The sequence below is a fragment of the Oncorhynchus masou genome, chromosome 17, assembly GCF_036934945.1.
Source record: "Oncorhynchus masou masou isolate Uvic2021 chromosome 17, UVic_Omas_1.1, whole genome shotgun sequence".
Lineage (NCBI taxonomy): Eukaryota > Metazoa > Chordata > Actinopteri > Salmoniformes > Salmonidae > Oncorhynchus > Oncorhynchus masou.
Genome location: NC_088228.1, coordinates 21,068,485 through 21,096,436, shown reverse-complemented (window position 1 = coordinate 21,096,436; position 27,952 = coordinate 21,068,485). Strand labels below are relative to the sequence as shown.

Below are 27,952 nucleotides of genomic sequence, written 5' to 3'. Positions count from 1 at the left end.
GTTTTCATCAGTATCTTCTCCCTGAGAAGGATTGGATTGAGCCCGTCTTGTAGCTAGCTAGTATCGAGAACCCTGCAAGAGGGGGATGCAGTACTGGGGGTTACATTAAGAATGCATCATATGAAAAATACAATGCAATTATTGAGGCATTGCATCAGGCCACTTATTCTATATTTAATTTTAATGAGAGGGGCTGAAATTACATATTCAATTTCAAGGAATCCAGGCAGTGTGTGTCCCAGTGGTCCACCTTTTGATTCATTTAGGTCTGGCAATTCACACAGTACACCAGAGACACCAGTCCGTCTTGAATTATGGATGCAAACATGGAGAGAACTCCTTTTCCCAAAAGTCATTAACATGGGATATGCATTCAATAGTGATCAGTAGCATGGTACAGACTTTCTATACTATACTGATCATTTGAGGGATTCAATGACAATCTGCCACTATTCTGTGTATTGATACACAGAATGCCAAAACAAAGATAATTTTTTTGTGTATACAACAATGGTGAATAACAAAACATTTAAAGAAAAATGTAAATAACACCTTTATTTTGTTTGTAAATATGAGAGGCTGTACTTTATGTTGATATCAGTTTCCCCTCATTCCCCTCAGTCTGTTTTAATATAAAACTATATATAGATGTATATAGTTTTTTATTTCACCTTTAAATAACTAGGCAAGTCAGTTAAGAACAAATTCGTATTTACAATGACGGCCTTTATAGCATTACTATATAGCAGGTTTCATTGGTCATAACCAACCCAGTATAATGAAATATCTAGCAGAAAAACATCAACAACACCTGGCAGTATTAATTAATATAAATTAAAGAATATACAGTTGAAGTTGGAAGTTTACATACACCTTAGCCAATTACACTTAAACTCAGTTTTTCACAATTCTTGACATTTAATCCTAGTAAAGATTCCCTGTCTTGGGTCAGTTAGGATCAACACTTTATTTTAAGAATGTGAAATGTCAGAATAATAGCAGAGAGAATTATTTAGTTTACATACACTCAATTAGTATTTGGTAGCATTGCCTTTAAATTGTTTAAATTGGGTCAAACGTTCCGGGTAGCCTTCCACAAGCTTCCCACAATAAGTTGGGTGAATTTTGGCCTATTCCTCCTGACAGAGCTGGTGTTACTGAGTCAGGTTCGTAGGCCTCCTCGCACACGCCTTTTCAGTTCTGCCCACACATTTTCTATAGGACTGAGGTCAAGGCTTTGTGATGGCCACTCCAATACCTTGACTGTGTTGTCCTTAAGCCATTTTGCCACAACTTTGGAAGTATGCTTAGGGTCATTGTCCATTTGGAAGACCCATTTGCGACCAAGCTATACTGTAACTTCCTGACTGATGTCTTGAGATGTTGCTTCAATATATCCACCTAATTTTCCATCCTCATGATGCCATCTATTTTGGGAAGTGCACCACACCCTCCTGCAGCAAAGCAGCCCCACAACTTGATGCTGCCACCCCTCGCGCCTCACGGTTGGGATGGTGTTCTTCGGCTTGCAAGCATCCCCCTTTTTATTCCAAACATAACGATGGTCATTATGGCCAACCAGTTATATTTTGTTTCATCAGACTAGAGGACATTTCTCCAAAAAGTACGATCTTTGCCCCCATGTGCAGTTGCAAACCGTAGTTTGGCTTTTTTATGACGGTTTTGGAGCAGTGGCTTCTTCCTTGCTGAGCGGCCTTTCAGGTTATGTCGTGCTAGGACTCATTTTACTGTGGATATAGATACTTCTGTACCTGTTTCCTTCAGGGTATTCACAAGGTCCTTTGCTGTTGTTCTGGGATTGATTTGCACTTTTCACACCAAAGTATGTTCATCTCTAGGAGACAGAACGCGTCTCCTTCCCAAGCGGTATGACGGCTGCGTTGTCCCATGGTGTTTATACTTGCGTACTATTGTTTGTACAGATGAACGTGGTACCTTCAGGTGTTTGGAAATTGCTCCCAATTATGAACCAGACTTGTGGAGGTCTACAATTTTTTCTTAGGTCTTGGCTGATTTCTTTTGATTTCCCCATGATGTCAAGCAAAGAGGCACTGAGTTTGAAGTTAGGCCTTGAAATACATCCACAGGTACACCTGCAATTGACCCAAATTATGTCAATTAGCCAATCAAAAGCTTCTAAAGCCATGACATAATTTTCTGGAATTTTCCAAGCTGTTTAAAGGCACAGTCAATTTAGTGTATGTTAACTTCTGACCCACTGGAATTGTGATACAGTGAATTGTAAGTGAAATAATCTGTCTGTAAACAATTGTTGGAAAAATGACTTGTGTCATGCACAAAGTAGATGTCCTAACCGACTTGCCAAAACTATAGTTTGTTAGCAAGAATTGTGTGGAGTGGTTGAAAAAATAGTTTTAATGACTCCAACCTAAGTGTATGTAAACTTCCGACTTCAACTGTATGTATATACAGTGCCTTCGGAAAGTATTCAGACCCATTGGCTTTTCCACATTTTGTTAGGTTACAGTCTTATTCTAAAATTGATTAATCATTTTTTCCCTCATCAATCTACACACAATACCCCATAATGACAAAGCAAAAGAAGGTTGTGAAATTTTTGCTAATTTATTCAAAATAAAAAACTGAAATATGACATTTAGTATTAAGACCCTTTACTCAGGACTTTGTTGAAGCACTTTTGGCAGCAATTACAGCCTCGAGTCATATTGGTTATGACACTAAGCTTGGCAAACCTGTATTTGGGGAGCTTCTCCCATTTATCTCTGCAGAATCTCTCAAGCTCTATCAGGTTGGATGGGGAGCGTTGCTGCACAGCTATTTTCAGGTCTTTTCAGAGATGTTCGATTGGGTTCAAGTCCGGGCTCTGGCTGGGCCACTCAAGGACATTCAGAGACTTGTCCCGAAGTAACTCCTGCATTGTCTTGTCTGTATGCTTAGAGTCGTTGTCCTGTTGGAAGGTGAACCTTCACCCAGTCTGAGGTCCTGAGCGCTCTGGAGCAGGTTTTCATCAAGGATCTCTCTGCACTTTGCTCCGTCACCGTAGGGACGCTGCCAGATTCCCTACAGACATGACACTTGGCATTCAGGCCAAAGAGGTAAATCTTGGTTTCATCAGACCAAAGAATCTTGTTTCTCATGGTCTGAGAGTCTTTAGGTGCCTCTTGGCAAACTCCAAGCTGCTGTCATGTGCCTTTTACTGAGGAGTGGCTTCCGTTGGGCCACTCTACCATAAAGGCCTGATTGGTGGAGTGCTGCAGAGATGGTTGTCCTTTTGGAAGGTTTTCCTATTTCCGCAGAGGAACTCTAGGGCTCTGTCAGAGTGACCATCGGGTTCTTTGTCACCTACCTAACCAAAGCCCTACTCCACCGATTGCTCAGTTTGGCCCGGGTGGCCAGCTCTAGGAAGAGAACTGTGTTCTTGGGAACCTTCAATGCTACAGATAATTTTGGTACCCTTCCCCAGATCTGTGCTTCGTCTCAATCCAGTCTTGCAGTTCTACGGACAATTTCTTCAATCTCATGGTTTGGTTTTTGCTCTGAAATTCACTGTCAACTTTGGGACCTTATATATACAGGCGTGTGCCTTTCCAAATCATGTCCAATCATTTGAATTTACCACAGGTGGAATCCAATCAAGTTGCAGAAACATCTCAAGGATGATCAATGGAAACAGGATGCACCTGAGTCCAATTTCGAGTCTCATAACAAAGGGCCTGAATACTTATGTAAATAAGGTATTTCTGTTTTTCTATGTGCTAACATTGTCATTATTGGTTATTGTATGTAGATTGATGAGGAAACCATTTAATTTAATTCATTTTAGAATAAGACTGTACCATTACAAAATGTGGAAAAAGTCAAGGGGTTTGAATACTTTCCGAACTGTATATATATACATATATCTATATTGTCTAAATGTCTATTGATCCATGTTACAGTTAATACTGTATGTTGGACAGGGGAATTTAAAGGTAGTTTAAAAATTATGGTCTCCACTTGTAGGTGTAGTATCATACAGGTTACTGCCAAAATAATGGAAACACTTGAGTAAAGGAGGGATACAAAGTATACTTTAATAATGGGAAAATTGATGTAAAAAATGTATCACTAGCCACTTTAAACAATGCCACTTAATATAATGTTTACATACCCTACATTACTCATCTCATATGTATATACTGTACTTGATACTACTGCATATTGCCTATGCCGTTCTGTACCATCACTCATTCATATATTGTTGTGAAATTGTTAGGTTAGATTACTCGTTGGTTATTACTGCATTTTCGGAACTAGAAGCACAAGCATTTCTCTACACTCGCATTAACATCTGCTAACCATGTGTATGTGACAAATAACATGTGATTTGAGTTATTGAAAGCAGGTGCTTCCAGACAGGTGTGTTTCCTGAGTTACTGTAATTAAGCAATTGACATCTCATCATGTTTAGGGTACTGTATATGGTTGCCATGGCTATGCCCCCAACCACAGGGCACGAGTGGTCACTGAATGGTTTGACTGTGTTTTCCACCACCATCAACAAAACACCAAAAGATGGAATTTATTATGGAAGAATGGTGTCGCATCCCTCCAATGGAGTTCCAGACACTTGTAGAATCTACGATGAGGGTCATTGAAGCTGTTCTGGCTCGTGGAGGCCCAACGCCCTATTAAGATACTTTATGTTGGTGTTTCCTTTATTTTGGCAGTTACCTGTACTTGCTCAAATAATTGTCCAATGTCTATCATTATTATCTTGTGTATCTATAACTTCAGTTTGAGGTATTTTTAAAGAGTATGTGAACTCAATTCTTGAACATAATTGCAAGCTATTTCAAAAGACAGAGAATCGCTTTTCAATCTCATCTCTCGTAACCAGCTGTGTTTGAAAAGAGCTCATTTTACTGCGACTGGCTTTAGATGTAGCTTAATTAAAGTATGACTGTGTCAACACAAACTTGCTGGTGTGGGTGGGGAGGGACAAACTGTTTTGCTGGCGAAGCAGAGCTCTATTGTCAACAACTGGCTGTGGGAGGAAGGTTATTGTTCGGAATAATTATAAAATGGTGCATGCTCATCAAAATGGTAACAGTTGACAAGTGATGCTGAATCATTTTAATAAACTAATCAATGGACATTCAACCCAATTGAGGATCAAGATACTGGTTTTTACAGTATGGCTATACTGTACACTGTATCAAGGCTTTGCTGCAAAAAAACTTTGACTTTCTTTCTATTTAGCTAGCCGCTCTGTCACTCACCTGTGATACAACAAGAAATACATTATTCCATTCTGTTTTACATCTTTCTTGTTTTCTGTACATTCATATACATTTTAGGGCCACTTTGGTAACAAGTGTTTGAATTAATGCATTAAGTGCTATCCTCTGTGGATGCAATGCACATCTTACTGTATTACCCCTTCCACATTTTAAAAAAAAATTCAATTAAATTCAATGTTGAAGTTAAGTGAATGCACACAGATTCAATATAATTGGTTCCCGGAGTTAGAGTGTGAGAATTGGTGATTATGCAATATAGTACCTGTCTCTGGATCACACTGGTGTTCACAGGGGTCCAGAATGCGGCGGCCACACAGCTCATTGATCCAAGGCCCGCTGGCATTCTGCTGGTAGTATAGCAACACCTGGGCCGGGTTCAGCCAGTCAGACGCATCCAGTTGACTGCCCTGCAGCAAAATGAACCTGGACCCTGAGGACAAGGGAAGGGTTGTTGGTTGTTAGAAAACATACTGTTTAAGCACCTACCTGGTCAATTAAAGGTTCAGTACATCAGGAGTTTGATGAACCTTTCTCTTCAACAGTCCATAGAGTACAGACTGTTATTACAAGGTCTAAGTCTGATACGATTGTATAGACATTTATGGACACATTCTAAATCGATCTGAGTCCCTGCGATTCAAAATGAAAATTCACAATATTTCATCTCTTTTCAAAGTTGCTTCCCATGGATGTCTTCTGGAATGATAATTCCACCCGAAGTATCCATAGAATGCAGTGGCGGGTATGAATCAAATTAAAGCCCGGAATGATAGACGAGTAAGGCAAGTCACACTCCAAAATATATCTGCACTGCCAGCTCCCATGATGGAGGAAAAAATGCCAATGAACCAAGAGTGAATAGTTGGCCTGCAGTGATTTTCTGCAGGTGCTAGCTACCCTGAAATTCATTAGCGAGCCAGCCCAAGCACAAAGAAAGTAGAGACAGAAAGAGTGATGATACAGTGGGTGGTCACCACAACCTGGCCTGATTGTGCTTTGATGCTTTGAGGGCACATCTGTTGTGGTCTCACATGGGAAGAGAGAGAGGTGGAATCAGCCTAGTGACATTTCCTCATTTCCGTTTGTCTGGGAGTGCGTTAGCTGGGAGTTATACAGTTATACCCCTGTGGTTTTCAGGAGGGCAGGTGCCTGCCCCTTACCGTCTGCGATGAGGTGCTCGGGCACATGGAGGATAACCCGGACGTTGAGGCCACAGGAGAGGTGTGAGGAGTACACCAGGCCGATCACACAGCTGACAACGCTGATCAAAGTCAGGGTGGTCTTATTGATGGGGCTTCGTGGGGAACCTGCTGGCAAAGAGAAGGACACAGACAACAAAGAGGAAGCACGTGAAGCTGTGACCACACTGTGGCTATGCACCCAACGGCTCCCTATTCCCTTTATAGTGCACTATTTTTGACGAGGGCTCATGGGGCTCTTGTCAGAAGTAGTGCACTATAAAGGGAATGTAGTGCCATAATAGGGGGTGGGGATGCACCCTTCATTCCCTCCAGCACCTCCACCAAGGGAGTCGCTTACAAACAAGTCATCACTGGGCTGGGCTTACTGCCCATGAAAGGGACCTCTGTATCAAACCGGTAGCTTTGGGAGATTTGACTTGCCAAGTCTCGCTGGTGGGGTGATAAAAGTGTACCTTTGAAGGGTGCCCCCAGCCACCAGCCACCATTATGTGCTGAAGGGGAAAAAAGAAAAGAGCCCAAATGAGAGCATTTCAGAGGTTGTGTTCTTTTCCTTTCCTGCCAACTGCTTGGGTGCAGCGCCACCAGAGTTCATCATTCATTCCTTTTAATGAAGAGTGGGAAGTTTCCTACCTATAGCATGCACAAACACAAACACACACATGCAGACACACCCCAACCCACAACAATTTGGCCTCAAATATAGGAAGCCAATAACAGCCTCCAGCTCTGCTAGAAGTGATTCTTTATCCCTATCCAATGTTATTTGGTTACTGTCCTTCAGGATATATCTTAAAGGCAATCCTTAAAAAACAAATACTACAGAGTAATACCAAGACCTAACTTGTAAAACAAATTCTGCCACATATTACAAGGAAACAATCTCATGATGACACAAAGACTCAAACTTGATCCATTCAAATATTTTATTTAAAAAAGAAGGATTGAAAAGCACACTCTCTCTGAACATTTTGCTTTTCAAATCTATAGATCGGTGGTCACCAACCTTTTCTGAGTCAAGATCACTTTTTTAGTCAAAATGCAAGCCGAGATCTACTGCGCAGATTTGTTTCACAACGTGACTTAAAAAACGTAAGCCTATGCAACATTAACCTATTAAAAACAGTACCGTAGCAATGAGGTTTGCACAGTAGGCTATAGGTCCAATACATTATGACTGCATATTGACTATGCTTGAGTTGCCCTGCCAAAGTTGTTCTTCTCAGACCAATTTCAGGTATATAATCACACTGGTAATAGATCATGTGTTGTATTACTTGTGAGGCACAGCTGAGTGAGCATAATAATTTGCTTTCTTTATCTGACTGGACTGATGGTCTGCATCTGATAGTCAGTCTGAGAGGAGGGAGGGAAGGAGGGAGAGAGCAGCGGTGAGGCTTCCCGTCCCTCCGCTTGCTGAGAAAAGGGGACACGGTCAACCAGCTGATGACAAAACTCAAGTAGCACTGCATTATTTTTGTCTCATGCACCAATTCATGCTGTTACTCTTATGACCAGAGAAAGTGAAGCATTCCTCGATGTTAAAAAAGACGCAAGTCACTAATAATAACAATGTAAGCTTATCGAAATACTTTGCTATACTCATTCATTGCAGCTGCAGTGCTGGTTGTAGCACGAGTGGATGTAGGCCTAGGGGGAACGCACATTATATGGCTTATAAAAGGGTTGAACAAAGTGTTGACAGTGGTGAACAACAACTTAAACATGAACTTACACATAAATACAGCAGGTCTTTGCTGTATTCGCTGAGTCTCTCTCTAGTCGTGGTATTAAACGTTTTGAAATCTCACAATATGAACTTCACTGTGGGCTTGAGGCTTAAGGCTCGAAGAAACTGTGCAGACATTGCGATCTGAGCTATCTAATTGGCCAGCGGTAAGTACTTGATTTGTTTGACCGGTTGGTGACCACTGCTACAGATGATATTGCGTTTCGGCAATATCATTTCAGCTATTCAGATAAAAACACACTAACAAAAAATAAACAATGTACAGTCTGATCAAATTATCATTTATTTTGATCAGTTTCGCTGTTCAAGTAATGTGCGAGGGAATGTGTAGAAACACACCTTCTATTCTTAACTTTTTTACTAATTAAAGGTGTTAGTTACTTGCTGTGTTGGTGAGACCTGTGCAGATATCAAAAGATTAATTGGTTGGAGGTGCTGTTGCAGATGTAGAGGCAGGGATGCTATGTTTGGTCATTCAGATGCTTGTAGGCTGACAGCTCAGTGTTAGGGGCATTTGGTTCCCCCACATCATTACTGTACATCACAGCACCAAGGATTTATAGCATGCTCACAAACATACTGTTGCCCCCATGCTGTATTTACAGTTACACAACAACCAGCCAATTGCTTCCTTTACTTCAAACATTACAACGCTAGACATGCTACTGTCTTTAGTTAGGCACATGGCAGAACCGTACACATACTCACATGGGTTAGAACACAACACATTGTCTACAACAACCATGATTACGAGCAAAGAGAGAATGTTTGAATGTCTATTAGTGATGCGCGGGTTGACTCATAACCCACAGTCACTGTGGTTATATCTGCTGGGCAGACGGGTTTAGGGTCATTAAATATTGTGTGGTTGAAGGGCGGGTAGAATAAAGAGAAAACAATACCATTGAAATCCAGAAATATATCATTCTAGTGCAATTTATATCTATAGGCTACATTTAGGTTTTTCTTAAATTATTTGAAGCTATCTGGCATTAGTGTATAAGCCTAATAAGCTTTAGGGCCCTAGCTGCACGCTCACCAAATAGCCTACACGTCAATCGCCAAATGCTTTTGGGAATAGGCAGAAAATGTTAACATCAATCCACGGAGGCAAAAAGGACAACGTCTGAGTTTATTTAATTCAATATGAGAAAAGCTGTGAAAGGAGAGTTGAAAATAAAGAGAAGGGAGGGACAGAAAAGTAATGTTTGGGAAAGATGAGGTGAAGTGGTAAAAGAGGACGATAGCAGGCTATGTTATGTGTGATGATTGTGAGGCGCTATAGGCCTAAAAATTCTACAGTCACAAGACGGGGACTTCAAATAGGCCTCTGGCAAATCAAGGGAACTGTAGCCTAATGGTCAAATGGGTTAAATGGAAACTGAAATCTGGACATTGACTATAGTTCTATAACCTCTCCCTTAGCCTTAGTATTAACTCCAGCAGAATTGAGCAATTCTTGCAGTTAAAGGATACACCAAATGCAGGCAACATTTTGACTCGGGAACAGGAGTGGAGAAATATGATTTCTTTCTTTCAGCATCTTGCGAGAATGCGAATGCTAGATTAGATGCCATCTATAGAGGTGCTATCTTTATCAGCATCATAAAAGCTCATAGTATTTTAACCATATAGAATATGCATTCAAGACGAACTGAAATCTTATCAGAAATATGTTGGGTTGTTTTTACAGCTTTCTATTTCCTGGTCAAACTGATATCACTTGCACAGAAAATCTTTCCCGTTTTTGAGTTATTACATTTTCTCCCATCCCTAAACATCTTTTCTCCACAAAAGAAGATGACAGATAACTTTGTCAACTAGATTGAAGCATTCATTCTATCAATTTATGACATTATTCTGGTAAGCAAGGGTTCTCTTAGTCTTCTAGGGCAACATACACTGAGTGTACAAAACAATAAGGACACCTGCTTTTTCCAAGACATAGACTGGCCAGGCGACTCCAGGTGAAAGTTATGATCACCATCCCTCTGGAACTTGCAACACCTTGTAAAGTCCATGCCCCGACAAATTGTGCCTGTTCTGAAGGGAAAAGGGGGTGGAACTCAATATATTAGGAAAGTGTTCTTAAATGTTTTGTACACTCATTGTATAATGGCAGAAGAGAAACCACATGTATCTAATTATAGAAAAGTTGATTAACAAATAGCAGGCAGAAGAAGATCCTGAACCCCGTGTCCCAAAAAGATTCTGCCGTCTTTGACTGTATTATTCTATAGCGCATTTTCTACATTTGGGGATAAGGGTCAGGTGGGGCCTCAGATTTCCACTTTATTACATATAGTCGGGCGGTTGTGGATGGGTTATTAGCAATTGCGGGTGGGTGTGGGTGAACAAACAACTGACCTGCGCACCACTAATGTGAACGTGTACAGTATGTGTCTCAAGCACAGTAAGCACATACATTTGTTGTCCATTCATCTACTCTGATGTATGTATTATTCATTGTCATCATGCGAGTATGAAATAAGATGATGTATGTACAGTATAATATTCCTTCCTTACCCCCTGAGCCCCACGCGCTGTTGGCGTTACCATTTCTCATACCTCGGCTGCGGCGCCTGCTGCGATTCGGGTCAGTGTAAAAGGTCAGCTGAGGTTCGCTGTCGGCCTCCGTGCCAGAGTCCCCGTCTGGGTTCAAGAAGGTTGAACCCACTGCAGAATTCACAACAAAAAGCTCTCATCACAATAATTTTGTCTTCACTGTTCTGTTTGTATGGCAATGCATGGGATGTCCATCTACACATGCTGCACTTGATTTTGAGCAATTTATACACCAAGGTTGTTCAGTTTTTTTTGTCTACATCACCATATTAATTGCTATATGTAATCATTACTGTGAAATGGCAAGTAGAAGAGGAGAGCTATAAACCCCCGAATAGCTGCCCCATGGGAATGACATATTGACCGTTTTCCTCACTTTATCAATGATCTGAGGATCATGTCGACACTTTAAGTGTCAATCGAAAAGAAACATCAACAAATGTGGGAGGAAAATGCTAAAATAATTATGAAAGGTGTGGATTAGATTATTTACCTTGCCTGAAGGTTTAAAATGTGTTGCTGTGTCAACATGTTGATAGTGACACTGAGAACTTGAGGCATCTGTACTAATATCCATGTTCCTGTACCACTAAATGTGACCTTTAATTAGTGCTGAGCGATTCGTGCTTCGGTTAGATTTTTAAAAACAAATCAAGATTTTCGATTATTTTTTTTAAAACATTCCATACATTGTGCATTATGTGTATTGAATGCTGTAACAACATGGGAATTTTTTTTTTTATAAATGTCCCATAATGGTAGTGTCTGCTCATTACTGCTTATCACTTATTAATCATAATTTATTTACATCACGATAATAAAATATTTCATTTGTTGTGTATATTACATTTGTTTTAGTGGATGACTATCATTTCATTCCAAGTCATCTCATCTCTATAGAGCTGCTGCCTATGCTGTCAGTTCAGCTAAATACCAACTATACATGTTCAGGTAGTGATATCTCACAAACCAACAGCTGCTCTCTATATCACCTCACGGATTGCACATTTGTCTCTTCTCAGTAGCAGGTGTAAAAGAAACACAGACCAGACAAGTAGATGCACAATGGATTATGGTCATTGTAGTTAATTACCACGTTTTATGTGCTAAACTATGTAGAATATTGGCCTTTTGGCAAACTACACCTCCCTATTACATCGCACAGTTCAGGCCGGATCTGATTTATCTTTAGAGAAATGTTCGATGTGCGCATTAAGCTCATAGAAAAAAGCTGTCAGTCAATAGTTGTTTAAAAACTGAAAAATAACAGACATTTCAGCTAATCGCTCAGCACTACCTTTAATTAATGTTTCATTAAGAGAGCTGATTGGAGATGTGAGTTACACAATATAATGGCATGTTTTGGAGTCTGTTAAACAGCAGATTGTTGTTACATTTTCATATATTGATCATGCTCTGGTTCCAATGGAAATAATAACTGGAACAGTGGGCTAAATTTCAGCTTTTATAACTTCAGCTTTTATAAAAAATGTCTATCTTCAGTATATTCTATACAAGACATACAGCTAGCTATACCCTCGCTCGGGAAGTCATATATAAATGGATTCATGAGGTAGAAGGGTGGAAAGTATTAAAGTCACAATCACAACAGCATATATCCAGTCGTATTCTGTCGCAACAAATTAAACCAACATGACTCTAGCGAAGTCCCAAATGGCACCCTATTCTCTATATAGTGCAGTACTTTTGACCAGAGTCAAAAAGTAGTGTCCTGTATAGTCAATAGTGTGCTATTTGGGATACAAACTCAGTTTACCCTGCCCAGTGCAGTACAGGACAAATACTTTGATTATGTTGCATGAGGAAGAGAGATCCATGATAAGACCGGACTGTGGAGTGGGTATCCTCAGTAGGGGGATAATACACTTTATGTCAGTCCATATTTTGACTTTAAATCCACTATCCGTTACAGAGATGGACAATGGTCCTGTTCTGGTACAATGCCGGGGACAATAAACTGATAAATGTTGACAGTCATCTCATTGAAGCCATTAGATTAAAAGATGTTGGCTTTGTGAACAAATGTATCTAATTGTTTGAATAGGCTATACAGGCTATATTGGAATGATTGTGTTTTGGTAGAAACATGAACATTGAAATGTATAATTTAAAGAGGATGTGATATGGCTCCTATTACAAGTTTTAGTGTTCTAGCTATCACAAAGTAAGCTTGAAATACTATTTCCTTCATTTCGAATTGACAATAGCGTTAAAAATCCAAACCAAGAGATTGTATTGAATTAATAGACAAAAGGTTTCTCCAAAAGAAAGGGTGAATAAAAATGTCTCTGATAAACATACACATCGGACAAAGTGGAAGCACTGTCTTGAAAAGGACTGTAAAGAAAAAGGTGTTTCATGTACAAGATGGTATTACTACGGCATTGTTTCAGCAGAACGACATTGACTTGATAACAATATGCAAAGGGAACACACAATTTGAACACAAAACTATAAACTACAAAAACAATAGAAACACCATTGAAAAATGATTTAACACACATTTATGCTTTATAGAAATTCCTGACAAAACAACATTTAAATAATTATTTTCATCAAGGACAAAAACTATAATTGTGAAAGAAGGTGAAAGAAATTTCCAAATGACACAGGATACAATGTGTTTTTGTCTAGGTTACAAAGGAGAATGAAAGCACCTTCAATTAATTAACGACAAATCACATGCAGCAGTTTGAAGAGATTGTATTTGCCTCAACAATTAGGCAAGGAACCAAAGGTCCAAAGCTCTATGGCAACAAATAAAAGATGGGCTCTTTTAAATATTCAACACATAATGTAGCTTTAGCACTCAGCATGCACTACAGGTGCAGCATGCACTGCAGGTGCAAACACATCTTACAACAAAGTTATTTTGTTCTGAGCTTTCGGTGGCCGGATCTCAATAAATATAGAGTACTTTTGGCAGCAGCGAGAATGATACTGGAATGACAATCGCTCATGAGGAGAGCTGCAAGAACCCACAGGAGTACTACCAAAAGATATCTGACAGAAGGCTTGTAACCACAACAACTGTAGAGAGAAGCACACTAGAGTGACTCCAACATATGTAAATAGACCAGGTGATTGCATGAGAAGTACTGCTGGGACACAGATGAGAATCTTGAACATCTCAAAACGCGTTAACATTAAAAAACTATTGTGACTTCTGACTCCAAATTCAGACATAGCTTCATCTTTGGGCTTGTTGTTTAAAAATATTTTGTGGAGCAATTTTATTTCAGTATCCCTATTGTATGCTACAATTAAAATGGTAGACTAACGATGCTTTGAGTCTAACACCGTTTGGAACAACAACAGACTTAAGGGTTCTGTATAAAAAGACAAGGGCTCCTGGAAGCAGACAACAAACACCAAACAGACAACAGCTGTGACAAAGACTCTGCCCTACCTCCAACCTCGTTGTTTGGCTTGCCATACACTTTGCGCAGCACATTTGAAGGAGGCATCAACATTTGAGGCTTAAAAGCTTCCCCCCAGTCCTAAACACTGTTCAATATCCACTGAGAATAGCAAAAGGACCTTACATGTGTATGTGCATGTGCATATTTTAACACTCGGATTAAAATGCAAGTCCAAACAAAACAATAGAGCAAACATAAGCAAACACAACCTCGGGCTTAGTCATTCAGATATACTGGCCTGTGTACACTTTGTACAGAACCACAGAGGATTTTGTTGTGGAGAAAAAAGCTGTCACAAGGGGATACGCTGTTTCACAGTTTTAAACATCAACAGCAGATAAACTGATAGTGAATTGACAGTTTTCCTTCATTGTGCTTTGTCCTCTAATGTACCAAATCAACAAATTGAACAAAATTGAGAAAAATGTGCTTTAATTCTGAAGACAGCAATCTCTTTCAGAGTGGGCCGTAGGGCCGTCAGAGATTCCTTTCAGAGAGCAGAAGACCAAAAGGCTGCTCACAACTCTTGAGAGACAGAGAGGCTTTTTTTGCAGACAAGTTATGCTTTTATTTTGTTATTGAATTAAGACCAAACAGATTGGATCTTTATCATTTTCTGTCCTGAAAGTGATCAGCTTATTTATGTTCTGTTTTGCCTAACAAGCTTCCTGGAATACCAAGTGAAAATGTCATTAGTGTGCTGTGTTAAGTACACTGCTCTCTCTGTTCTCAGTCTATTATTGATAAAAGGGTTTGTTGGGTTTCTTTTTTTCTTCCTCAGCGAGCTTTGATTTAAGTTCTCATTATGGAGCAAAAGCCATTGCAGGTGCATATTCACTATACAGGTTTTCAACCAAGGTCAGAAAAGGAAACATTCTCCTCGGCTCACTGAGAGTCACAAAGTACATGAGGATACGAATGCAAAGGAACAGTATCTGAAAACCAGAGTCGTGTTTGTTTCTCACTATTCACAAAATGAGACGGAAATTATATAATGGTAGACACTATATAACTGTAAAATGACTACACAACAGCTATTTAGTTCACTCGTTTCCACTGAATGCTTAGTTAGTTGGTTAGCGTGACATTGCCATTTGTACCTCCCAATAACATCCTACACAACCAGAATTGCTTTTCTAACCTGAAAATAAACCATTCACACTTGTCAGTCATGGAGGAAAGTGGATTATGATCAGGGTCAACTGAACGAACTGGTGTCTCATTTCAGAATGGCATGCCCTGTTTTTCCAGTCTTTTTGTCTTTCATGGTCTGCATCCCAAATGGAACCCTATTCCCTATATAGTGCACTGCATCCCAAATGGAACCCTATTCCCTATATAGTGCACTACTTTGGACTAGAGCCCTATGAGCCCATGTCAGAAGAAGTGCACTTTAAACAGAATATCGGGTGTCATTGGGAAGCAGATATAGTCTTTTACTGGTACACGTGACAATGGTCAAGAATGAGAGTGGATATGGATCAAATAGATGGATGACTCACCACGAGTTTTGCTGGACAGACGTTGTTTTCGTTGGCCAGTGGAGGAGGTGTTGTGGAGGAGGAGAGTATTCTGCTGCAGGTGATTGCTGCCGATGGGGCTGGTGGCAATGATGTTGTCCTTGTACTTGCTCATTAGGGACAACTTTGTATTGTCACTCCCTGATGATGACAGAACAATCATTATTAGGCAGATAAATGAGAGATGAAAATAAACCCAATAAAACAAGATAAACGTGAAAAAGAAGCACGTTAGACAAAACGGAAGAGATTTAACATAGACTGGCAGAGACAAGTTAATGTTCTTATAATGGTATAGGTCTTGAAACAGGGAATAATCTATCATTTCCTGTCACAACTAGATAACATTGTATTGGTTGGTGGGCTGATATTTCTTAAATTAAAAAAACAGTTATAAAGTGTGTAAAAAATATAATGGACTTGAATACACAGAGTACACCAAACATTACAAACACCTTCCTAATATTGAGTTGCACCCTCCCACTCCTTTTACCCTCAAAACAACCTCAATTCATCAGGGCATAGACTCTACAAGGTGTCGAAAGCATTCCACAGGGACGCTGGCCCATGTTGACTGCAATGCTTGTCACATTTGTGTCAAGATGGCTGAATGTCCTTTGGGTGGTGGACCATTCTTCATACACACGGGAAACTGTGGAGCATGAAAAACCCAGCAGTGCTGCAGTTCTTAACACAAACCGGTGTGCTTGGCAACTACAACCATACCACGTTCAAAGGCACTTAAATCTTTCAAAACTGATTAAAGTGGATTTAACAAGTGACATCAATAAGGGATTATAGCTTTCACCTGGATTCACCTGGTCAGTCTATGTCATGGAAAGAGCAGATGTCCTTATTGTTTTGTACACTGTGTATTTTGCCTTGAAGATTAAATAAACCCTTGCTCACCAGAATGTTCCTAATGTTTTGTATACTCAGTGTATTTTTAAATAAGATAATCTTTGAGAACTAACAATCACACCTAAAAAACAAGGACAGTCAGGGAGAATTTAAAAAAATCCAAAATTCATTCAGGATGCATTCAGGCCTCCATTGATTTTGTTATAATGTTTGAGTCAATAGCCACAAGCTATTGCACAATGTGTAAAGTTGAAGGAAACTAGCTTTAAAATTCCACTTAAAAATAATTATATAACAATAAAGAGGCTATAAACAGGGATGCCGGTATCAAGTCAATGTGGGGGGGTGTCAATAGTCCGGGTGGCCATTTCATGAATTGTTCAGCAGTCTTATGGCTTAGGGGTAGAAGTTGTTAAGGAGCCTCCTTTTGGTCCGAAGCTTGCTGCTCCGGTACCGCTTGCCGTGCAGTAGCAGAGAGAACAGTCTATGACTTGGGTGACTGGAGTCTTTGACAATTTTTTGGGCCTTCCTTCCTTTTTGGGCCATCCTAGTATATAGGTTCTCAATATCAGGAAGCTTGGCCCCAGAGATGTACTGGGCCGTACGCACTACCCTCTGTAGCGCCTTACGGTCAGATGCCGAGCAGTTTCCATACCAGGTGGTGGTGCAGCCAGTCAGGATGCTCTCGATAGTGCAGCTGTATAACGTTTTGAGAATCTGGGGACCTGATAGTTCTGATAGTTCGTTAGACACCACAGAACTTGGTTGTTGTCCTGGCACCAAACTGCCAAGTCTCTGAGCTCCTCCCTATTGGCTGTTTCATCAATTAAATGTTGTCGGTGATCAGGCCTACCACTGTTGTGTCGTCAGCAAACTTAATAATGGTGTTGGAGACGTGCTTGGCCACGCAGTCGTGGGTGATCAAGGAGTACAGGAGGGGACTAGGCACGCACCCCTGAGGGGCTCCAGTGTTGAGGTTCAGAGTGGCAGATGTGTTGTTGCCTACTCTTATCACATGGGGTGGCACATCAGAAAGTCCAGGATCCAGTTGCAGAGGGAGGTGTTTAGTCCCAGGGTGCTTAGCTTAGTGATGAGCTTTGTGGGTACTATAGTGTTGAACGCTGAGCTGTAGTCAATGAACAGCATTCCTTTTGTCCATGTGGGAAAGGGCAGTGTGGAGTGTGATTGAGATTGCGTCATCTGTGGATCTGTTGGGGCGGTATGCAAATTGGAGTGGGTCTAGGGTTTCTGGCATGATGTTGTTGATGTGAGTCATGACCAGCTTTTCAAAGCACTTCATGGCTACCAACATGAGTGCTAAGAAGCAGTAATCATTTAGGCAGGTTACCTTTACTTTCTTGGGCACAGGGACTATGGTGGTCTGTTTGAAACATGTAGGTATTTACAGTCAGGGAGAGGTTGAAAATGTCAGTGAAGACACTTGGCAGTTGGTCCAGCATGCTTTGAGTACACGGCCTGGTAATCCGTCTGGCCCAGTGGCTTCATGAATGTTGACCTGTTTAAAGGTCTTGCTCACATCGGCTACGGAGAGCGTGATCACACATCGGCTACGAACAGCTGGTGCTCTCATGTATGCTTCAGTGTTGCTGTCACGTTCTGACCTTAGTTCCTTTGTTTGTCTTTGTTTTAGTATGGTCAGGGCGTGAGTTGGGGTGGGCAGTCTGTTTGTTTTTCTATGTTGGTTTTTCTGTTCGGCCTAGTATGGTTCTCAATCAGAGGCAGGTTGTCTCGTTGTCTCGGTTTGTGGTGGTAAATAGATGGCTACCAATAATATAGATGAGAACTCTCGGTATATAGTGTGGTCTACTGTCACGTTCTGACCTTAGTTCCTTTGTTATGTCTTTGTTTTAGTATGGTCAGGGCGTGAGTTGGGTGGGTTGTCTATGTTCTTTTTTTATAATTTGGGATTTTCTGTTTTCGGCCTGGTATGGTTCTCAATCAGAGGCAGCTGTCAATCGTTGTCCCTGATTGGGCTCCCATCAACACCGAAGGGATGGAGTGGATCTCATTGGGCGCCTCTGCACTGGCGCTCTTCTGGGGCTGGCTGTCAATCGTTGTCCCTGATTGAGAATCATACTTAGGTAGCCTGGTTTCACTTTTCAGTTGTGGGTGTTTATTTCCTGTTTAGTGTTTTTTCATTCACCTTACGGGACTGTTCGTTTGTCGTTTGTTGTTTTGTTCAGTGTTCAGTTATTTTATTAAAAACATGAACACTTACCACGCTGTGCTTTGGTCCTCACCTTCTTCCACCACAGACGATCGTTACATCTACAACTTATAATCAGGTATTCTACCTCAGGAGAGCAATACCTCAAGTCTTCTTTAATCTTAGACATCGCGCACCAACAGTTTTTTAGCAAATAGAGACGCACACAAGCCACTCGTGTTACCAGACGTAGATGCTCTCTCCTGTCGATACACGGAGAAGCCAGCCAGCTCTATATTATTCATTATTTTCGTTTAGCCACGTCTCAGTGAAACATAAGAATTTACAGTTTTTAATGTCCCGTTGGTAGGATAGTCTTAATCATAGATCGTCCAGTTTGTTTTCCAATGATTGCACGTTGGCCAATAATACGGAGGGTAGTGATGGTTTACCTACTCGTCAACGAATTCTTACCAGGCACCCTGCACTCCTCCCCCTTTTTCTCTGTCTTTTCTTCACGCGGATGATGGGGATTTGGGCCTTGTCTCAACAAAGCAGAATATACTTTGCATCAGACTCATTAAAGAAAAAATCTTTGTCCAGTTCGAGGTGAGTAATCGCTGTTCTGATGTCCAGATGCTCTTTTTGATCATAAGAGACGGTAGCAGCAACATTATGTACAAAATGAGTTACAAACATTTTTAAAAACTAAGAAAATTGCACAGTTGATTTGGAGCTCGTAACACGGCAGCCATTTACCACTTTTAGTCTTGAAATCTTTGGTTGTTTATTACACTACTCACTCTGTTTAGCACATGACCTCGCATGTGAACCCTTAAAGAGATGGGTGGGGCTAAGATTTGAGAGGGTGTGAACAATGCTGAATGGGTGTAGACAAAGAAGAGCCTTCCAGTAGGTATAAGTTTATTAACTTTCAAAGCAGAATTACTTTCCCATTGTTCCTCAAATGCAGTGTATGATATACCAATTTCTAACTCTGAGTTTCGTCTTGTTTCCAATGTAAAAAAAACAACATTTTTTTTTTTTAAATGTGTCTACATAGGACCGAATACAGGTGGTGGGTCACATACTCTACAGTGTGTAATCAAGGTTTGAAATTATTCTGTTTTTGTCAAATACGATATCTGTTTGGGATTGTTGCTATTAATTTGCAGTGTACAAATTATTTATATCTATGTTCCGGCCCCCCAACCATCCGCTCAAGAAAAAAATTAATCCCGCAGCAAAATGTAAATGGGGATTGAGGTAGAGTTTTTCTGTCTGTGTTTGTGTGTGTGTGCGTGTGTAGTACTATACTCGTAAGCACAGAAGTGCACACAAGAACAGTAAACCAACTAAAATTCCGAGAAGTGAGGACATTTTGCCGGTCCTCACTTGTAAAAAGGTTATTTTAGGCTTAGGGGTTAGATTTAGAATTAGGTTTAGGGGTTCAGGTTAGGGTTATATTTAGGGTTAAGGTCAGGGGTTAGGGAAAAAATAATTTGATATGGGAATCAATTGTTGGTCCTCAAAAAGTCCTCACAAGTATAGTAAGACATAGCTGTTTGTGTGTGTGTTTGTGCTTGTACCTACACTCACCAGGTGTCAGGTCCATGCTGGCCTTGTCATTGCAGCCCTGAAGGGAGTCCAGGGTGCGTGTGACCTGGCTGGCAAAGTCCTCTCCTCCGTTCATGCACTCTCTCTGCAGGTGGTGTCTCAGGTCAGTGATGTCATACTCGTAGCCATCCAGGATGGGAGTCTCTCGGATACTGAGCGTGCCGCTGGAATTGTGGCCCTGGCCCCTGGAGTTTCTCAGGCTCTCCCTGGCCTGGCCCCCCATCAATACCGAAGGGATGTAGTGGATCTCATTGGCCGCCTCTGCACTGGCGCTCTTCTGGGGCTGGGGCACACGGCGGCGTTTGCACCACCGCCTGCGCGTGTAGAGGATGAGGACCAGGCAGAGGATGGAGAGGAGCAAAGCGATCATGCCTCCCTGTGAACAAACACAAAGGGAAAGAGAAGGATGAAAGATGGCCGCTCTCAACTAAGAACTTCCCAAAGTCTCCAACCCATGTTGCTAGATTTGTAAAAACACCACTAGTGCATAGCAGAGATCCTTGAAGAAAAAACTATAGATCTTAACAACAGCGTCAAGAAAACATCAAACAAACTCAAAATCCATATAATCACAGAGCACACCATGCAAAACGATGTAGATAATCTCAAAGCATGGTGTATGAGAACAGCAGTGCTCTAGGAAGCGTCATGGAGGAATAAAAACTGAAACCATTTAGGAAATATACCCTATACCAAGAGAGCGTCTATTAATGCTGCTATCAGACTCTGTCAATAATCTATCAATAAAGACTCTACTCTCGGGTTCAGTGGGTTCAGTGGGTTCAGCGGGTTCAGCGCCAGTAACGGTCTGATGAAATCTTCCACTTTGTTGCACATTTTAGATCTCAGCTCAACTAAATAATGAATGATGAGAAGATCAACAAAACATGTGAGGACTGCGACAGAGATGACTCAACCGGAAATTGAAATTGAGAAACCCTGTTCAGATGCAGACTGATATCCGAGGATCATAGAGAGAGTGCTTCACCTGCTCGCATAACTTTGAAATGGCAAATGTAAAGTCAATTTGCATAAGTTGTTTGCCTATTCTGCATAGTCAAGGACATTAACACATGATGCCTTAATATAGGTCACGTATGCAGCAAATCTGTATGCAGTTTTGGGGGGAAATTAAAGTTAAAATAATTTATTTCGTATTGATAATTTTTTTTTGTACTTTCAAAGTCATTGAGCTATTCCAAACTGGAATGAAGCAGAAAGGACTAGGCCAGATAGTTACCAGGAGACATACCCATAAGTGTTCCCTCTCTAATGCATACTGTAGCACACAACAACTCAATCAATGGGCTGGTACATAGGGCAACACATTCTTTAGAGGTCAATTGAAAATCTCCCACCAAATGCAATTAGGCTCCAGCATTTGCATTAGCCACAATGCAAATCTTTAGGTAGGGGAAACTTGTGTAATGTTGTACATTACAGGGTATCAAATAGTGGACTAAGACGGCCTGTCTCTTTTTATAGAGTCAACAAAGCCAAACCAAACATCAAAGGATGCCAGTATTTCAGCCTGTAATCCATTTATGTAAGGGTTATGCTTTAATGTAATACTAGAGTTTCAATAACGTATAATTCTGTAATTTACCTCATCCTGATTAGGCATGGCATTTTGTATCCAGAAGACAATATACAGTATATAGAGCCAAAATAAACATATTTAACCTTTAACCATAAAACTGGACTCAAAACTTAACCATAAAACCCCAAGGAACTTTAACCCTAACCAGTAGGACCCTAACTGTAACCCTTAAAAGTGCTAACATTGATTTAAAAATAATGTTTGACATTAACACAACATAAATACATTAGATTTTTAAATATATACAGTACCAGTCAAAAGTTTGGACGCACCTACTCATTCAAGGGTTTTTCTTTATTTTTACTATTTTCTACATTGTAGAATAATAGTGAAAACATCAAAACTATGAAATAACACATATGGAATCATATAGAAACCAAGTGTTAAACAAATCAAAAATATATTGCCACCGTTTGCCTTGATGACACTATTGGCATTCTCTCAACCAGCTTTTTGAGGTGGTCACCTGGAATGCATTTCAATTAACAGATGTGCCTTGATAAAAGTACATTTTTGGAATTTCTTAATTCGTTTGAGACAATCAGTTGTGTTGTGACAAGGTAGAGGTGGAATACAGAATATAGCCCTATTTGCTAAAAGTCTAAGTCCATATCATGGCAAGAACAGCTCAAATAAGCAAGAAAAACGGCAGTCCATCATTATATTAAGACATGAAGGTCAGTCAATACAGAAAATGTCAAGAACTTTTAAAGTTTCTTCAAGTGCAATCGCAAAAACCATCAAGTGCTATGATGAAACTGGCTCTCATGAGGACCGCCACAGGAAAGGAAGACCCAGAGTTACCTCTGTTGCAAAGAATAAGTTCATTAAAGTTACCTTCCTCAGAAATTGCAGCCCAAATGCTTCACAGAGTTCAAGTAACAGACACGTCTCCACCTCAACTGTTCAGAGGAGGCTGTGTGAATCAGGCCTTCATGGTCAAATTTCTGCACAGAAACCACCCCTAAAGGACACCAATAAGAAGAAGAGACTTGCTTGGGCCAAGAAACACAAGCAATGGACATTAGACCGGTGGAAATCTATCCTTTGGTCTGATCAGTCCAAATGTGAGATTTTTGGTTCCAACCGCCGTGTCTTTATGAGACGCAGAGTAGGTGAACGGATAACCTCTTCATGTGTGGTTCCCACCGTGAAGCATGGAGGAAGAGGTGTGATGGTGTGGGGGTGCTTTGCTGGTGACACTGTCAGTAATTTATTTAGAATTCAAGGCACACTTAACCAGCATGGCTACCACAGCGTTCTGCAGCGATATGCCATCCCATCTGATTTGCACCTATTGGGACTATCATTTGTTTTTCAACAAGACAATGACCCAACACACCTCCAGGCTGTGTAAGGGCTATTTGACCAAGCAGAGTGATGGAGTGCTACATCAGATCACCTGGCCACCACAATCACCCAACCTCAACAGAATTGAGATGGTTTGGGATGAGTTGGACCTCAAAGTGAAGGAAAAGCAGCCAACAAGTGCTCAGCATATGTGAGAACTCCTTCAAGACTGTTGGAAAAGCATTCCTCATGAAGCTGGTTGAGAGAATGCCAAGAGTGTGTAAAGCTGTCATCAAGGCAATCTCAAGATTCTCAAATATAAACTATATTTTGATTTGTTTAACCATTTTTAATTACCACGGTACATGTCTTATTTCATAGTTTGATGTCTTCAGTATTACTCAACAATGTAGAAAATAAAGAAAAACCCTGGAATGAACAGGTGTGTCCAAACTTTTGACTGGTACTGTATATATATTATTTTTTATGTATGTTTACCCCTTTTTTGTGATATCCAATTAGTAGTTGCAACTACCGTACGGACTCGGGAGTGGCAAAGGTTGAGAGCCATGGATGCTCTGAACCATGATGCAGCCAAGCCCCACTGCTTCTTGATACACTGCTCGCTTAACCCAGAAGTCAGCCGCAACAATGTGTTGGAGGAAACACTGTACAACTGGTGACCAAAATCAGCTTGCAGGCACACAGCAAGGAATTTCTAGAGCGCGATGGGACCAGGACATCCCGGCTGGCCAAACCCTCCCCTAACCCAGACGATACACTGGCCAATTGTGTGCAGCCTCATGGGTCTCCTAGTCACGGCCAGCTGTGAACCCCGGTCTGTAGTGACACTGTGATGCAGTGCCTTAGACCACTGCGCCTTAGACCACTGCGCCATTCGGGAGGCACTTAAAATATAATTTCAGTTCATCCAAATCGTCTAACCTTTCAGTTTCGTCTAACTATTCATCTAACTATTCAGTGTTAAATGCTTACAAAGAATATTTAATGACAACAATGGAATCAAATGTGACAATTATCAGGCTTCCCGGGTGGCGCAGTGGTCTAAGGCACTGCATCGCAGTGCTAGCTGTGCCACCAGGGACTCTGGAATTGAGCCCAGGCTCTGTCGCAGCCAGCCGCGACCGGGAGGTCCATGGGGCGACGCACAATTGGCCTAGCGTCGTCCGGGTTAGGGAGGGTTTGGCCGGTAGGGATATCCTTGTCTCACCGCGCACTAGTGACTTCTGTGGCGGGCCAGGCGCAGTGCACTCTGACCAGGTCGCTAGATGTACGGTGTTTCAACTAACAACTGTTTCAACTAACACATTGGTGGTGCTGACTTCCGGGATGGATGCGCACTGTGTTAAGAAGCAGTGCGGCTTGGTTGGGTTGTGTTTCGGAGGACGCATGGGTCTCAACCTTCGTCTCTCCCAATCTTGTATGGGAGTTGTAGCAATGAGACAAGACAGTAACTACTAACAATTGGATACCACTAAAAAGGGTGCAAAATATTTTTAAAAAATGACAATTATCAGCATGATTTTTTTACGGTTTATGATCCATTTCTGATTTTGACATTGAACATTTTTGAAAATTAAACCCCCATTAAACACAGCACGATGCGGTTTTGTTGGAATGGGTTATTAATGAAATTAACTTAAATCATTTAATTCAACTTAGAATATTTCATAAAAGCTGATATCGCATGAAAACTACATTTTTCTTATTAAGGACGCATTCAAGTCTCCTGCTGTATTGCAAGGCATAATCATTAAAGAAGATATGTTCTTGAGAGATTCAGAATGTACACATTGTACCTCATGAAATGAAATTCATTAGTAATTCATTAGTAATCCATTCATAATATAGAGAAAAACTCTAACAACCGAGAGAACATAAAACATTTACTCGCTTAGATTACGAGTTCTGATTCTTCTGATTCTACTTTCTTCCAAACTTTGACTAGCTAGCTTCTAGTCTAGTTGAATTTTCTATATGATTATGTGAGAATGAGTTAGATTGACAGACAACATTGTGCCATCGGTTGCTAATGTAGGTTAGCTGATACAACTGAGTTTACAGCATACTTTTAAAAATCCCCATATCCTCTTCAATTGAAAACCCACATCCACCCAAAAACCTTAGAAATTGTGTAAGGCTTTCCCTACACATACAGTACTTAAAGAGATCAATTGATAAGTCAGCTGTGATTTGTAGCAAGGCCTTGACATTTTCTATGGCTGTTCCTTTGGATATGTTTTTTTAACGTGGTTACTACCCTACGGAACAGCCGGAAGAGAGACACAAAAAAAATCTTCAGCCTTCAAAACTATTAACACAATATTTTATTAAATATTTTGGTTTAGATTACTCTAACTGAATTTCCTCTTCCTTCCTTCCGGGTGGATATGTGTGGTCCCCTTAAATTGTATATCATTACAAACTAAAATGCTCTTTTATCATTAATCTTTATTATGTCGCCAGTAAATCTTCAAGTTCAGGGGCTTATGCTTGCATTAATGAATGGGTCACTGCATGTCTGCTTGCCTTATCTGATCTGGATGGCATTTTTGGAGTAAATGAGAGTGGAAAGAGGAAACAGTATTTCCTTTCAAGGGTGTGAGTGGCCATAAAACAAGGTCTTATCAGGCACTTAAACCAAAAGTGCAAGGGTCTGAGGGGGTGCCCAAAGGAAAACCGTTGGTAATGTTGTAAAGTCCCGGCCCCGGCCGGGCCAATTATTTCTGAATTTCTTATGTGGTATTTTTTCATTGAAAGTATGAAATGTTTGTTGTTGGACTTATTCCTTCTGATCGCCTTGCTCTATCGTATCAAACAGCAAATTAAGAGTTATAGTCACATTGTTTCAAGTTTTTGCCTGCCCTTATACTATACCTCTGACCAATAAAGAATACATGTATTTCTTCTGCTCACATCTGCATACAATTTCTTAATGTCATGCCATCGCCATGCCGCCAGTTTCCCAAGAAACTCGATCCCCTTAATTCCCATCTTAACCCTGAATTTACAGCAGCAAGACGGAGCACTAGCATGTTTACTAACGCTATACTGGCAAAAGGTGTGACGTTCAAAATGTATAAGTGCAGAAGGAAAACATTTAAGACTTTAATTATACCATGGAGTCTAGATTTATTAGTTCAGGCAGGACACTGGGGGACTAAGACCTTAATTCAATGGAAATGGGCTGATTATACCACAAGGTATAGAAAAACGCAGACTTGTGGAGTCCCGGTCAACCTAAGTGTTATTTATGTATTTGCTTGTTATGTCAAATCTCCAATAAAATCCAATTGATTTTATGTGTTCCTCAGGCTTTAAAACATATATATTTGTGATGTCTTCTTATTTCAATACGCTGTGAAATTATTTTCCTCTCTCCCTCTTTATAATGTAATTAGTTTACAATATTTGAAATGTACTGCAATGATGCACTTTTCTGCTTTATCAGTGAGAATTTGTTAACATGTGGTTAGAGCATTGGGCCAGTAACCGAAAGGTTGTGAGATCGAATCCACGAGCTGACAAGGTAAAAATCTGTCATTCTGCCCCTGATCAAGGCAGTTAACCCACTGTTCCTAGGCCGTCATTGTAAATAAGAATTTGTACTTAACTGACTTGCCTAGTTAAATAAAGATTAAATAAAAATGTTTATTTCCTGCTACCGGAGTGTATGTCTCTTTAAAAGGGTGGCTCCATGGGTGGTGGTGCACAGTGTTAGAGGTTGCTTGTTGTTCTCTCTGCCTCTGGGCTAAAAGAGAGCTGAGGACATGTGTCTCGACTTGCAGGAGCTAACCTGCGGCTGAACATGGAACACAAGGTAACTCATCCATTATGGATGATGTTCAGGCAGAGAAACAAAGGGCACTGTGGTCACCTTGTGGCAGAGGGAGCACACCAGTAACTTGAAACTTTGAAACACAATTGCAAAACAAGTATGTAATGCATTAAATAATCTTTGCAGGAGAAAAAACAACAAGTCTTTCCATCACGTGGCCCCTTATCACTTCAGCTGGAATGGCCACAAGGCGAGGGAAATCCCCCCTTCTGGAGACAAAACTGAGTTTGGAGCAGTTCAGTGAATTTGCATGTCTATGAGATTAAGCCCCAGTTATAGCTGGCCTATTTTCAAGCCTCAGGTTGGACTACATTCATTCAATAGTTTTAAACTGTCCCATGGTGGCCAGGCATTAACTGTGCATGACAGGCCACCCTGCTGTGTAGAATCCTGGCTAGAATCGTTGGCCATCGAGCCATCCTGGTGGCTACGGCGTATGGCGGAACAATGGAAATGGCTCAATGACAGGTGTGGTGGAGAGAGAGAGAGAGGCAGTTGGTGTGAGAGAGAGTGCTGGGGCTGCACGTATCCACAAGGACCTAACGAAGTGATGCAACGCTGCCTTTATAAGGCCGCCCTCCAACCGAGCCACAAGCTGTAGAGAGCGAGGCCGGAGCAGGAGCACAGAGCAGCAGCCATCTGTTGCTAGGTCTGTCCTATCTGCATGCTAAGCCTTTCACATCTCCACAAGAGCTTTGTGAATGTATTGTCAAGCAGCTATAAGCATGAGTGGATAGCAAGGGGAATAGAAACAGGGAAACAACGACCAAATGGATGTTACATTTAGATTTGGAGG

General features: G+C 40.8%; 1 protein-coding gene across 9 annotated transcripts in view; it reads right to left on the bottom strand.

The window, feature by feature from the left end:
* The window catches only part of LOC135558687 (astrotactin-1-like), a 247,105-nt gene that overhangs the window by 178,824 nt on the left and 40,329 nt on the right, over positions 1-27,952 (bottom strand). For 2 of the 9 annotated variants that reach the window (XM_064992716.1, XM_064992721.1), the window contains exons 3-7: positions 20,384-20,783; positions 15,745-15,903; positions 10,761-10,910; positions 6,446-6,595; positions 5,548-5,715 (exon numbers count right to left, since the gene is read on the bottom strand). In XM_064992716.1, coding sequence (XP_064848788.1) covers positions 5,548-5,715; positions 6,446-6,595; positions 10,761-10,910; positions 15,745-15,903; positions 20,384-20,783 — 1,027 coding nt within the window. The remainder of the gene's footprint in view (positions 1-5,547; positions 5,716-6,445; positions 6,596-10,760; positions 10,911-15,744; positions 15,904-20,383; positions 20,784-27,952) is intronic. The other 7 variants (XM_064992717.1, XM_064992722.1, XM_064992718.1 and 4 more) reach the window with 7 other exon arrangements.